Here is a 13,645-nt window from a genome sequence, read left to right on the forward strand (position 1 = left end):
CCAATAAATCACTTCTGCGCAGGTGAAGGGCAGGGCTCAATATCCTTGCCGATGATTATATCTACATTGTTGCGTTGACCGGATTTTAACGGTCAACAAACATTCCTTCTATAAAAAAATGCCTCTTGTTTGTGATCAGTCTTATGCCAACATTTTGATATTACAGAACACAGCCTTATGACCATCTAACCGCCTACTCACTAGGTAAATGATATCTAAAAGTGTCCTAATGCATTATTTACATCAGAGCTCAAAATAACTGCAAACAATTCAAAAGGCTGCTTGTATTAGAGATAAGTCCGGTATGGTCATCTCAATTTATGGAATTGGAGCAACAAGCCGATGACTTCATAAATACCTGACTTACCGATATGGCAGAGCCCACTGCCAAAACTCAAATTAATATCCAAATGAAATGACGGAATGTTCTCAGCTTCCAAAAATATGGTGTAACAACATACTTTCAAAGAGTCGCATAATTTGTTTTCTTAAGGTCCACCTCAGCAGCTGTCACAAAAACCTTGGTGCAGCTAATGAAGCAGTAAAATAAGTAGTTAACCAGTATTACAATATATCAACTCTGATTTCCATTCAATCGCCGTCTGTCATCATTTAATCTCCTTCCATGCAATGTAGTTACCGACAAGTGACTAAGCACTGAGCAAGACTAAGCGAGTACCAAACCTAGCACACTCGTATTTCAAGCTGCCATAATTTATCTAATCCCAGACTACTACATAAAAGGTCTGAGCAAATTACTCATACGGTATATCAGAGGAGAGTGACAGAATAAATCAAATGTTCCATAAATCTCAACGAGCCAAATGTACGGCTCAAGCGGTGGCGGAGACATTACCATAGCCGTATGGCTTATATCCTTTTACGAGTTTATTGAATGCGTTAAATCATTTTACTTCATTGATGTGGGAGAAGATTCTAGTACCTATGATATGCAAACGTGTCTCAAGGAAAAACTATAAAATAATGTTTCCTTCCATCCTTACTTGCCTCAGTTAGCAATCACATTTTATTACCGTTGTCGTAGTAACATTCGACAAACCTATCTCGTCATAACTGGCGTGTGTGAGAAATCTTTCCCAAAATTACAAACCTTTTTATTTACCTTATGATTTCTTTAGGATCAAGATCATTCTAACTAGCCCTAGAAAGACTACTGAATGGCATAATATTGAACACATCTCTAGCTCCAAACTGGCATACAAGCATGAGACCTGCGCCCACGCAGCCGGTAGTACTCGTCCGCTGAGCTGTCACATCTCCGAAGTAAATCAGTTCGTGTGGAGTCGGCAGACTCCGCGGCGTTACCCGAGCTATCGCCTCGTCGATCACTTGCCCACGCGCAACCGACTCCGCGCAGACAAACAAGTGCAGCCCCAATCAGATGGTATCAATGCTTATTGGTGCGTTATTGCTTCACTACTTGATATGCTATACTTGACATGACATATGACATGAAGTGGTATTAGATATTGTTGCTTAGCTTATGTCTTATTTAGGTACTTAGCACTGGGGAGTAGGTAGTACCTATAACTGGCACTTAAGTCGAGGGATTCTACCTGACTTCCAGGGTCTTCTTAAAAACAATCACTGTTTAAACTAAAAAATAAAGTCAAATTAGGAATTAAGCTTGAGACAAAGCAAGTCATAGGTGCATGAAAATGCGAAAGACATGTAACATTAACTGTTTCTTCGTAGGTTTGACAATGATCCTGGAGAGGAGAAAGTCGCTCATTTCAATTTGACCAATTTGAGGATTGAGAAACTGCGGATAGTAGATATTCAATTGTATATTTGTAACCGCCTGCCCCAAGCTTGAGCCTATAAACGCGGCAATTGCTGACGTATCCAATAAATAGACAATAATACACATGATTTACATTAATTACTGCATGGCCACTAAACATTTATCGTTAATAAATGGTCGTAAATTCAATAGTTTACCGCCGACGGCTACAGTTGCGCAGTTTCTACAGATTTGGTTTCTCTGAGGGAAGAAATAAACAATAGAAACGCGATAAGGAAATTGTGATATTATTCATTGATTTCTAGTCTCGTCTTACATATTGTAACCGTTGGAGAGCGATGTAAATTGTGATATCCTGAGGATGAAAAGCGATCTCCCAAGAAGTTTATCTGAAAAGACCCATGGCTTCTTAACTAGTGGTGTCTTGCGAATATCTGCGATATACCACAGACTAGTGGGCAGATTATATAGCAATTCACATACATTACGCAATAAGCACTAGGCCATTAAAACGCATGCAAATACCTAATTTGCTCAGGTGCAACAGGTTAAAAGCCACTTGCAATAAAAGTGACTTTACTTAAACAAATCAAAATGGATGTTCTGTTGGCTTAAGTTTCGTAGCATGAAACATGAAGATCTAAGGCATAAAAAATGACAATAATAAATACGCTGACAAGGTCTACATGTGTCATGCAATCCCTTAGACTAAGCCTCCTGAAAGCTCCTGAAAATCTTCGCTTGAGGATGATGATGAAGCCTGCAGTCTACTAGGCTTCATCGAAGTCAAATTCAAACTCAGTCGAATCATATTTCTGGCCATAACTTTTGTCTATAGGACACTTTACAAGGAGGTTAGGTTACCATTGCACTACGGCCCTACTTCAAGTCCCCTTATTTTAGAGTTAAGTTACTTATTTAAGACTAGTACTTATTTAGCATACCTTGAAAAATAATCAACGCTTGCTAATCGGATTATACTGAGGTGTTACCTGCGAGGCTGCGCGAGAGTGCTCGCCATATAAGGGTGCGCGCGCGGCGGTGACGTCACCGGCGCCTACGCTCACCACCGCGCGATCTGAGCCTGAATGAAATCATCTTAGGGAAATTGGGTATTTTCTATCGTGTAGTAAATAAAGTTTCTTATTACAAGGATTTAACTTTATTTAGTTTTGACTCTAACTTAGTAATACAGATCCGATATTCTCCGATCCGCAATTTGCTAGCATAATGTTCAGAATCTGCTCGTTTATTAGGGAGAACTATTAAAGTATAGCTTTACCGGACTTAGAGAGCATACCTACTAGGCAAACATTCATTTCATATAATATAGGGCCCTCATAGCAGTTATTGGAAACAATGGCAAGCATGATTTAGTTGTACAACATGGCACGCGCGGTGCATGGCGCACGCGCAGAGGGGCGCGCGTGACGGTGCAGGCACGCCGCGCGATAGCCCCCTATGAAGACTGTTGCATACGTGACAATGACATCATTTCGTAAAGGGCACCTCCTTAAACATACACCTTAATTGTGATACCATCGCACAATCTTTTGTTAAATAAATAAACTTAAAAGCTCTCACGGTCGCGGCACATCGCACTCGTAAGTCAAAGTTCGCAGATTTTTTGCAATTATTCGACGAACATCTTGACATGTCTTCGTTATGTCGACGTAGTTTGCAAATAATGAATGAATGCGCAACAACTTATATGATACATAAGAAATGTAAAAATGATTGAAGAAAAATAAATAAGTAGTTTCTGAGGTACGAACGACAGAACCTAACAAACGACAAAAATACAAAATCGGCCTAAACAATCATAGACAACTAAGACAAATAGTGTTGTGCGATACTGCGCATGAATCAAACGGTGCGTAGGCGCAACCTTCACACAGATGATTGTGATTGTGATTTCATTGCTTCCGGATTAGATGACAGAGAAGGGCATTTCCAGTTTTTAGGTTTTGAACGTTGAGAGCCAATATTATTAGTTGCAAAGAAGAAAAAATCTACAAAATAACAAGATTTGTAATCTACGTACAGCCACCCCTCCCTCAAAAATATTTGGTGTCTCATAATAAATCCAAAATATAGAATATTAAGTTTTAAAGAAAGTTCCCTTAGATTTCGTCGACGTCGGCGGGTACCTATCATCGAAGGGATTACTTACAGTATGTCGCAAGCGAAGCCGCAGGGCGCGCATGTCGCAAGCCGCCACTCGACACTAACCGCGACCTGTCCAGAAATCACATTAGCCACGACCTGCTAGCTCTCAAACATCTTATTTGGGATACCTACTTATTACTTCACCTAGTTTACAGACATCTAGTCTACGTAAGCCGAAATAACTGGCCAGGACATTTGAAGAAAAGTTTGAATATCATATATGGTTGTTGATTATATGGTAGATTCAATTTGAATCCATTATGTTTATCAAGATTAAGTTCTTAAATCTTAGTAAATTCTAGGTATGGTTCTCATTTGAGGCAATCATGTGGAAGCGATAGGTGCCTACCCTAAACCATTAAAAGAGACTCTTTAAATATGTGTCATTTTATTGAAATAGCTCTGCTCATTGGCTCATTCATTTGGCACAAGGAAGATAAGAATAACGAGCAATATACCACATAGATTCTATTTCTATTCAAGGAGACAAGAAAATAGATTAATCAGGTGTGATCTTGAAGCTCAAAGGATTATCGATAATTTCTATTCCGGTCATGTAAGATTGTCATGAATGTAAGATCCTTCATTTGTGGATTGTCGTGATGGCCTTTACAGGCAAAAAAATAGGTACCTAGGCTAGGTAGGTAGTTATTGCTTATTTGTTGCTTTTCTCGCTAATTGATTAGTTGTGTGATATTTGCAAAATACTAAATAATTGTGAAAGTTCCAAGACACATTAGATATTAAAATCGCAGTAAAATACTTAGTAAGCGTGGATCCGAGGCTAAGTGGTCATAGAAAGTGATTGATAATGTCGCATTAGAAGCTTTTACCCTTATCTAGCGAAGTTATTAATTTTACCAGCAGACAGTGCCTCCTGCGACAATCCACATTAGATAACTCGTTTTAAATTCAATTTAGTTAAGATAGCTCTCGTGTTAGTGTAGAAAATTAATGCGTACGAGATTTCCATTAAATTAGTGAATCGGATGACTCTTAAAACAAGTAAGTTTAACAGCATTTCATTATTTTTGTGGCAGATGCATGGTCTATTAAGTCTGCGATTAAAAAGACATCTTTCCCAATAACGTTTTAAAGCTCATCCTGCCTTGTGATGAGATGTAACAACGTCCTCTATGAGAAGGGAAATGGTTTAAATAAATTAAACAGCAACAATGCAGGATTTCATAGTTTAAAACTTTCTTATAATTAGGTATTGCGGATCTGAGAGAGAGTGGTTTTAAAAACGTGCGCTTGATTCGCTCACGAGCGCTTGACAAATGATGCGCACTGGCATTATTCATCCTCCGCTCTTGATTGCAGCTTATCTACTGATTTCCGAGAAACGCTTGTATTAACATGTGCAATTTCTCCGGAATCTAATTTGTTATGTTTGATTCCTTCTGGCTTCATTTGGAAAAAAAAATGATGGAGTCACGTGATTGATGCAAATACTAGGGGTTTCATTTGATTTAGGGTGCTCGTAAACTAGACTTGACTATCAAATTAGTTTCAAGGTTTAAAGTATCTAATAGGTGATGCTTGAGGAGAACATTTAAGCTTTTCCATGGTGAAAGTGATGTGTAAAAACAGATTTTGCATAGTCTAGTAGATTTTATATAGTCCTAAAAAAATCCGTATGCCTTAATAAATTGAATTAGCCCTCATAAATTCATAAAAATGTGTTAAGACTTGCCGGACATGGCGCCAATGGCCAAACTGACAGTCATAAGGCTGGAAGTCAGTCAGCATAACATTGAGATATAAATAAGTGTGCGTTAAGCACGAAAATGGCCATGTACTGCAACAGTCGCTGAATACAAACCGCAATGACTAAATTATACAGACTAAATATTAACATGATGCGACTATTACTGAGAAGTCTGAAAATACAATGCCACCAATAACTGATTGAGGTCAATATTAACTTACAACTAGTAAACAAATCGTGATGCCTCTCAAGCTTCTAAAGCCTCTACAATTTCATTGGAATTTATCTATAGGGGATGAACATGGGAGCAGGCACAGAAGAGAATATATAAGAGGTACGAGCGCATAAGGGCAGAATACATTAGATAGTACGAGTACATAAGAGACATACTATCCCGCAGTAATGTAGGCTGTATTTATGAGTGCTTACTACGGTGGATCCGCTCGCACACTTGGAAAAGGCATACTTAACCATTAAGAGCTTTTCGAAATAACTAGCGGCCCTTGTATAGTACACAATTAGCTATTATACTGACAGGTGACATCTCAGACTGAATTCCACAAACTCACCGAGTTCTCATAGCCCGTCAATCACTAATTAAAGCCAGCTCATGACCCATTTACCATTACTATCTTACTATTAACGGTATTGAGTTCAAGGCGTGTAACGTGACAAGCTCGCATTTCTAGCAAATCAGACATTTTTCCTGTTAGACCTCACAACGAAACTAAAAGTGACCCATAAACGGCAAATGTCTCATTAGTCTCTACTGCGCACGCGCACGTCTTGTGTGCAAAAACAAAATAGCTGAGTAGGTAAGTATTTATAAAAGTATAGTCATTAGTTGACTGCTTTTCAAGTTAGTGGTAAGGATAAGGAATTTTATCACGGAGCTACTACTTAAATGTTATTTATTTATTTAATACAATGTGGAAGACTTACAGTTACTTATAAAAAAAGTTAACAAAGAAAGAAGTCAAAGACGAGAGCCAATCAAATTCCTCGCTCATAATATCAGCCTAGAAATAAATATTTTGGTTATAATATTTGGTAAACAACGACAGTTTTCATATTTGAGTGTGTTTGATTAAAGTAAGTTCCACCTAAGTATTGTCTTTGAAATCCTTTAGTAGTGAGTAATTGTAGGTGAGCTTATTGTATGAGAACAATTTGTTTAATTTTACTAGCTCTGACAGTAGATAAAACAATAAGTACCTACTTAGGATAATTCGGATTATGAAAAACATTCTCCATTTAGGTAAGTACCTAATTTACTAAGCTATTTTAATGCACCTTTGCGAATCAAAAAAATAGTTTATTCAGCTTCATGTCTGTGGAAATAAGCACACATCGAGTGTGAGTGTCAACATATCGCTATAAAACATATTAGCTCATGAAATCGAGAGGAGAGACATTGACGCGCCGTATTGGGAGACACGCCGCCCTTGTCCCACTCCCGGGGGTGAATGGCAGGGCTGCGTCACGCACAAACGTGGGAAACGAAACTTCTCAAACATTTTCATGAAAGCTCATTACAAAACATTAGAAGATATGGAAAGAAATAGTAAGTAAATTCGTGTCTTAACTACTAAGTCAATTCAAACAATATTTAATGCGAATAAATAAATCATCTCGAACTGTAAACTGTAAGCTTTTGCTTCAACTGCTGAGCCGAGCTAAGACACCACAGGACCTATTTGAGTACCTAATTGAACACACAACATTTTGCAACGATTTCAACCTATTGTTCCTTAGGCATTTTTTCTTACACTTGTCTAAATAACCTGAAATAAGAAAAGTTGTCAATTAATTCCTTAAGATCGCAGCCCTGCCATATTTCTGAATCATGCGAATGCCACAGGACCAGTGGCGTAGCGTGGGAGGGGCAGGGGGGGCAAATTCCCCGGGCGGCAGCTTTTAGGGGGCGGCAAAATTTACCCAATTAAAAAAAAATTGTTCGCAACTAGTATCTGCGCCGCTACATAAAACTGTCTAACAATAACAAAACATTAAACAAGAAAGTTGAAACTTTTAAAACTTAAAATTAATTATTGTTAAAATTTGTTACTTAAAACACACGTGACACTATACTTATTTTACGTAATTTTGGTTTTGAGTCTTAAATAAAAAATAATTAAAATTTCGCGCTCGCTTCGCTCGCATATTCAGAAACTGTATGCGCTTAATTTTGCATTTGTCAACAAAACGTTAAGTACGTTTAGGCTAAATTTTACGTAATATTTGGTTTAAGTCCGATAAAAATTTCGCGCTCGCTTCGCTCGCGTATTAAATAACGATATGCCCTTATTTTGCATCTGTCAGCAAACAAAAAGTTCAGTACGTTTGGGCTAAATTTTACGTAATTTTTGTTTTAAGTCCGATATAAATTTCGCGGTCGCTTCGCTCGCGTATTCAAAAACGATATGCCCTTATTTTTGCATCTGTCAACAAACAAAAAGTTAAGTACGTTTGGGCTAAATTTTACGTAATATTTGGTTTAAGTCCGCGATAAAAATTTCGCGCTCGCTTCGCTCGCACATTTGGAAACTACATAGGCAAGTTCTTCTTTATTTGCATTTGCTTACCTACACAACTGCCGACATGCGTTTAGTAGAGTGCTAATTTAGGTAAACCGATGAGGTGGTCCCCGGCAAGACAAACTTTAGTTATAGTGGTTCCTCATGACTAAAAGGTTAAGAACCACTGGTTTAGATAAACTTATACGATAAGCAATACCTACCTAGATACAAGCCAAATTTCACGCTTAGGTATAGTGCCGTGGAAACTAGTTTAAGTGTTTGTCCCGTAAATTAAATTAATTTGTTAAACAGTTTAAAGTAGCCCCGCTTTTTAAATTATTTCAATTTCATACATACTTATAGGTACCTACTTCGCTAGCCTGCGTACCTAAAAGAATTTTAAAACCTTCAAGAAATCAAGTAACAAAGATATAAAAGAAAAGTCTACTTGAGAACCTCCCCGTTCTGCCGGGGCTGCGGGTTGTTCATAAAAGGCCTTCGACGGAACACGACGGTTTTTAGTCAGTAAGAGTCTGACACTCCCTCACCGCTGCTAACCCACAGCGGGAAGGGTCATTTGATGTTTTTTAACGTCGATACAAAAAAAGTCTTTTTTTGAAGTCGATTAAAAATGACAAACGGCCAGTAACACTTGTTAAAAAAATTTACATGGGAAGGGGCGGCAAAATCGACAACTGCCCCGGGCGGCAGATACCCAAGCTACGCCACTGCACAGGACCGTGGCGATGCGTATCGCAGACGACAGATTTACGGTCTGATGCAACCGCGGGTCTGACCTTACAACAATCACGGGCTTTTGGCTGCTAATTAACTGTTTAATAACGAGAATTATTAACTTTTTTGCACGATTTATCGATCATTTATTATAATGAAAGTCTTGACGTAATAATGTAAGCATATACAGCTACGCTAGCCATTTTGTTCATTTTGTACAGCTAATTGAGCATATTTTACTGAAATGGCTGTAGTTTGACGCAGACAGTTAGTGCAAAATACCTATCAGCCCTAGTGGTCTGATATATAACTGATTTCTTAATCGAATAAGCAAGTTTTGTGAAAAGTTGATAAGTTTCTTAGGCTCGCCTCATAAGCCGCTCCGTGGAAACAAGCGAATAGAGACATTTTTCGAGCGTTATAGGCGAAATATTGTGTTGTATCATTTTATGCAACCCTTTGATGTAAACATCTTCAGCATAAATGTTTACTTAGTGCAAATAAAGTGAGCCGTCAAGTCTACCTATATATCGCATGCGTGTGCACATGACACAATGCGCTCATTGTTAGGGCTCCGCGCGGCGTCACGCTGGGCGGCTGCACTCGCTGCCCTTCAAGCCTGCTGACTCCTTACACTGACGGACAATACCTGCGCCCTACTGTCTTACACGTAGTTCGAATGACACAAGAGGCCTCCCTTTGTAATGTAAGTACATTACATTACGGAGTAATTAATAAGCCCCTTATTTATTATTATAAGTGAGGGGGGCCTCTGCTCTGCAGGCATACCTTGCTGTATGAAGCATAGCTTTGTCCGTAGCTGACATAGGTCTATGCAGTGAACATGGTTTCTCTGTATTCTCATAGTTATAAATACATAGTGTTACATAAGATTCGGCGTATTGATCACAAATAAACTGCATTAGCCGTAACCAGGCTATTTTTCACTCTCGATAAGGAGAGGCGAGCACCGTGACATGTCCATATAGTGAGCGCTAACTGTGTCATATGCAGGGTTGCTACAAGCACGATTAGTTAGCAGAGATTGTGAAACATCTACTGAGCATCATAGCTAGATGAATTATAGTATATTACTGTACTGATGTCTGACTGACTTGTGCACCTGGTGACTATGATGAAAGCAATATATGTAGCATTTCTGTCAATTTAGTTATGGGCAAAAACCTCTTTACTCTGTGCTATGGTGCAAAAACTAGAGTAAAATGTTCCAAGTAGGTACCGGAGGTAAACCTCCGTAGTCTGTAATTATTTTGGTGTCCAATATAGTCAAAATCTGAGTGCTTATTTAAACCAGTAATATGTAATTTTCATATACATAGTGGTAAGTAGTGTCAGCCCTAGCCAGCCGGCCGGCTTGTCCATACTGGGCGCACACATGGACGCGGCCATATGGCGCCTCCTTGCATCACCCGCCGCTACTCGCCACAGTCACCACACTCCTGGTCACTTCGTCACCTCCTCCTCAACGTAGGATATTAGCCACAGCCTGCTCAGTGAGAAGAAAACAAATGATACTTCAAGCTTCATTGATCCAAGCGTTTAAATTGTGGTTTAACTAATAGGTACTATCTTATTTAGGTGGGTAAATCCTTTATATGACATTGGTTATAGAAACGTCGAGTAAACAAAGTTTTTTATTTTTATACAAGCAATGAGTGATGATGTCCTCCTAGCCGATTATCGGCTACGGCGGCTGTTCTCATGTAAGGAGACTAGCCAACTACGCAGGACATATTATAGTGCACGAGCATTTGCGCAGACACAGGTGCACTCACTATTCCTTAACTCTCATAGCCCGATGGGACGGTAATCCGACACGACCGGAGAGAGATCAGGCGCAGGACCGACATTTACGTGCTCTCCGATGCACGGGTGTATCAATCACCAGCTTCCAGGCTCCGGGCTGCTTTGTGAAAGTCTTCTAAAACCCACAAAGCGATTTCGGCCCGACTCGGGAATCGAACCCGAGACCACGTGCTCAGCAGCCACACTTGCGACAGCTAGACCAACGAGGCAGTTGCAATGAGCAATGAGTACCTATACATCAACAACAAAGAATAAAATTAAAATACTTATTTTAAAACCACGCCATATACGTATAGTAATAAAAAAATCATTTTGATTATTTATTAATCATATCATCGGTATCACAGAGTAATCACAGTTAGCTGAGTATGTACCTCTCGACGAACTCCTCGAACACCTCGAGCAGTCGGTCGCGGTAGGCGCTGCAGGAGGTGGCATACTGCAGCACCGGCTCCGAGCGGTCCTCGTTCACCACCCGGTGGTACGTCTCCGGGTCGTCGAACGTCTTCTGCGCGGTCTTCGGGTCCATCAGGATGAACGGGTTGATGGCAGCCGGCTCCACCACCCCGAACATGCGAGCTCGCTCACACCACCATAAGAAACTATCCCTATCGTACCCCAAATCTTTCATCCTCTGTTTAGAGTCCTCGTCTAAATTATCGCAAAACACCGAGAAGTAGTGATCGTAGATTTGTTTCTCATGTTTTTCTCTGAAGCTCCTCGATGTGGTCAAGTACACGAATGTCATGAGATCGAAGGCGGGCGGCGCGTACCGCAGCAGCTGGAAGTCCAAGATGATGGCGTTGGTAGGCACGTTGTCCTCGTACTTGAACATCATGTTGTTCACCCACAAGTCCTTGTGGATCAGCACGTTGAGGGTGCCCTTCCATTCTTTAACGCCTTCACATGCTACCAAGAACTGCTTCGCTATCTTTTCCTCCAAGTTAGGTAAGTTTCTATATAATTTGGTAGAGAAAACCTTGAGGAAGTCAGCAGTCAATTTGGCGCAGGTTTTCATGAAGGGAGAATCACAGAAGGCAGGTTCGACCAGCAGGTTACCAAGAACTTCATTGCTGTTGTAAGGGCGGTTATTAATGATGCTCTGCCGCGTCTCGTAGTTGGTGAATGCTGCGTGGAAGCGAGCGAGGGTGGCGGTGCCCAGCATCATGTGCGGGAGGTCCAGCGTCTCCAAGTAATGGCGAGTGGTGTACCCCTCCACCGCCAGGTCAGGCATCACGATGATCGAGTCCGTGTAGATGTAGGCTCGCGGACACCACGGGTAGGGATCTGAAGCCAAAAATAAGAAAAACCTGTAAAACACTGACATAATAGTGGCAATGGCACAGAAATTCCTATCGGTGCATTTGTTTGAGTTTTGCTTTCATCATTGTTCACCTGTAGTGTGATACTGCCTCTAGCAGATATGTCTGCTGGTAGCTACTACAAGTTATGACTAAACAGATATTAACGTTCCAGAGATAAAAAAGAAATCAAGGGTCAAGATGTTTATGTGATGTTTTGATTGTTGTATTCGTGTATGTAGTTATATGTCACCGAAAAATAACAAAATCCGTAAGTTTCTAAATATCCTAAGAAAGTTCGTTTAGTAGGATTCAAAACAAGATATAAATTGTATTATTTTATAATTTCACCATGATCTTAATGAGTCAAATCTTTTTCTGTAAATCTGTAAAAAATCACGTACCTTTTTCATCCCGAATCTCTTCCAGCAACTGAAACATGTACTGTTCTCTCTTGAAGTAGTTATTTGAGTCGATGAACTCCGCCTTCGGGCGGTTGTTCATGGGGATGCACTTGATGAACAGATGTATGTCCTTGAGCTGTCCGTCCACTGCGACCTGCAGGGTAGCGCGGAGATGGTCTCCGAGGAAGCCGGCGAGCCCGTCGGTGGCTGCTCGGACGTGACATGCCTGCACCCGCCACGTGTCCGCTCCCACGCACTGACGCACCACGTGCTGCACTTGCTTCTCACGCAAGATGTCTTCCAACGAGAACTGTCTACTAGCCTGACCCACCATCTTGCTGTGCCTTATGTTCTGAATGAAGTCACCAATGTGCACGTTATATAGTCCAACATTATCTAATAATAACTGCTCCTTTTTGTTCTTCGATAACATTTGCAAATGATGAAAGGATGCACTAAATTAAAAATGCACCTTATATCCAAAGTCATAAGAGCGCTTATAATGTTTCCTGGGCAAATAAATAGATATTATCGGTTTGGTATCATAGCGCAAATTATTTGTATTTGCGGGAAGATTAACGAGTGCTACTGTTTGAGAAGAAACCTCCATTGTTCGGGTTTCAAGTTCGTTCCAGATATGTAAATATATTCTGACAGTTGGTAAATATTGTGTAACATCTTATAAAGGCTTAGTCACATGATCTCGACGTCCAAGCAGAAAAGCCTCATATCATCCTGGGAAGTTGGTGCAGAGGGGATCAAAACGCCCCCGTAGATCGTTACCCCCCTAGATTTTCTCCTCCTCGATAATAAATTGCCAGCATCTAGGCTGACACTTACAACTAACTGCTAGTGTTGCCAGACGTCGCACTGTTCATGCCTCTGAGCAATTATTGGCTATCAAGATTTTTGTTATTTGTGTAGGTACCCATTAGTGCTCTTATTTCCCACTGAAACTCCGCCTTACCCGATGTCTGCAAATATTTCCAATTGTGTAAGTAGAAAGTTTTCCCTTGCATTCTCTTCAGACGAAAGATAATTGACGTCACACTTATTGCAACAATCAGTCACTATGAGACGACGAAAAACTTATTAACATTGCACATTCAGTGCTTGATCAATATTTATTTTCTACTAACAAAGAAATATTTTAAGGTAAGATTAAAGCTTAAAGCTTTCCGCAGACCGATAGATTCGATTGGAAAAATTGAAAT

At 40.1% G+C, this 13,645-nt stretch overlaps 1 protein-coding gene across 1 annotated transcript; it reads right to left on the minus strand.

Moving 5' to 3' along the window:
* Positions 1-11,033: 11,033 nt before the first annotated feature.
* LOC124637581 lies at positions 11,034-13,514 on the minus strand. The gene is made up of 2 exons (XM_047174162.1): positions 12,432-13,514; positions 11,034-12,013 (listed from the first exon to the last, which is right to left on the minus strand). The coding sequence occupies exons 1-2, from the start codon at positions 12,862-12,864 to the stop codon at positions 11,085-11,087; spliced, it is 1,362 nt and encodes a 453-aa protein (XP_047030118.1). The 5' UTR covers positions 12,865-13,514; the 3' UTR covers positions 11,034-11,084.
* Positions 13,515-13,645: the final 131 nt, after the last annotated feature.

The sequence above is a fragment of the Helicoverpa zea genome, chromosome 16, assembly GCF_022581195.2.
Source record: "Helicoverpa zea isolate HzStark_Cry1AcR chromosome 16, ilHelZeax1.1, whole genome shotgun sequence".
Classification (NCBI taxonomy): Eukaryota; Metazoa; Arthropoda; class Insecta; order Lepidoptera; family Noctuidae; genus Helicoverpa; species Helicoverpa zea.

Coding starts and splice junctions, on each gene's coding strand:
- LOC124637581 (XM_047174162.1), bottom strand. CDS start 12,864: ATGTTATCGAAGAACAAAAAGGAGCAGTTATTATTAGATAATGTTGGA. Junction 12,014..12,431: donor AGAGATTCGGGATGAAAAAG/GTACGTGATTTT, acceptor TTTTGGCTTCAG/ATCCCTACCCGTGGTGTCCG.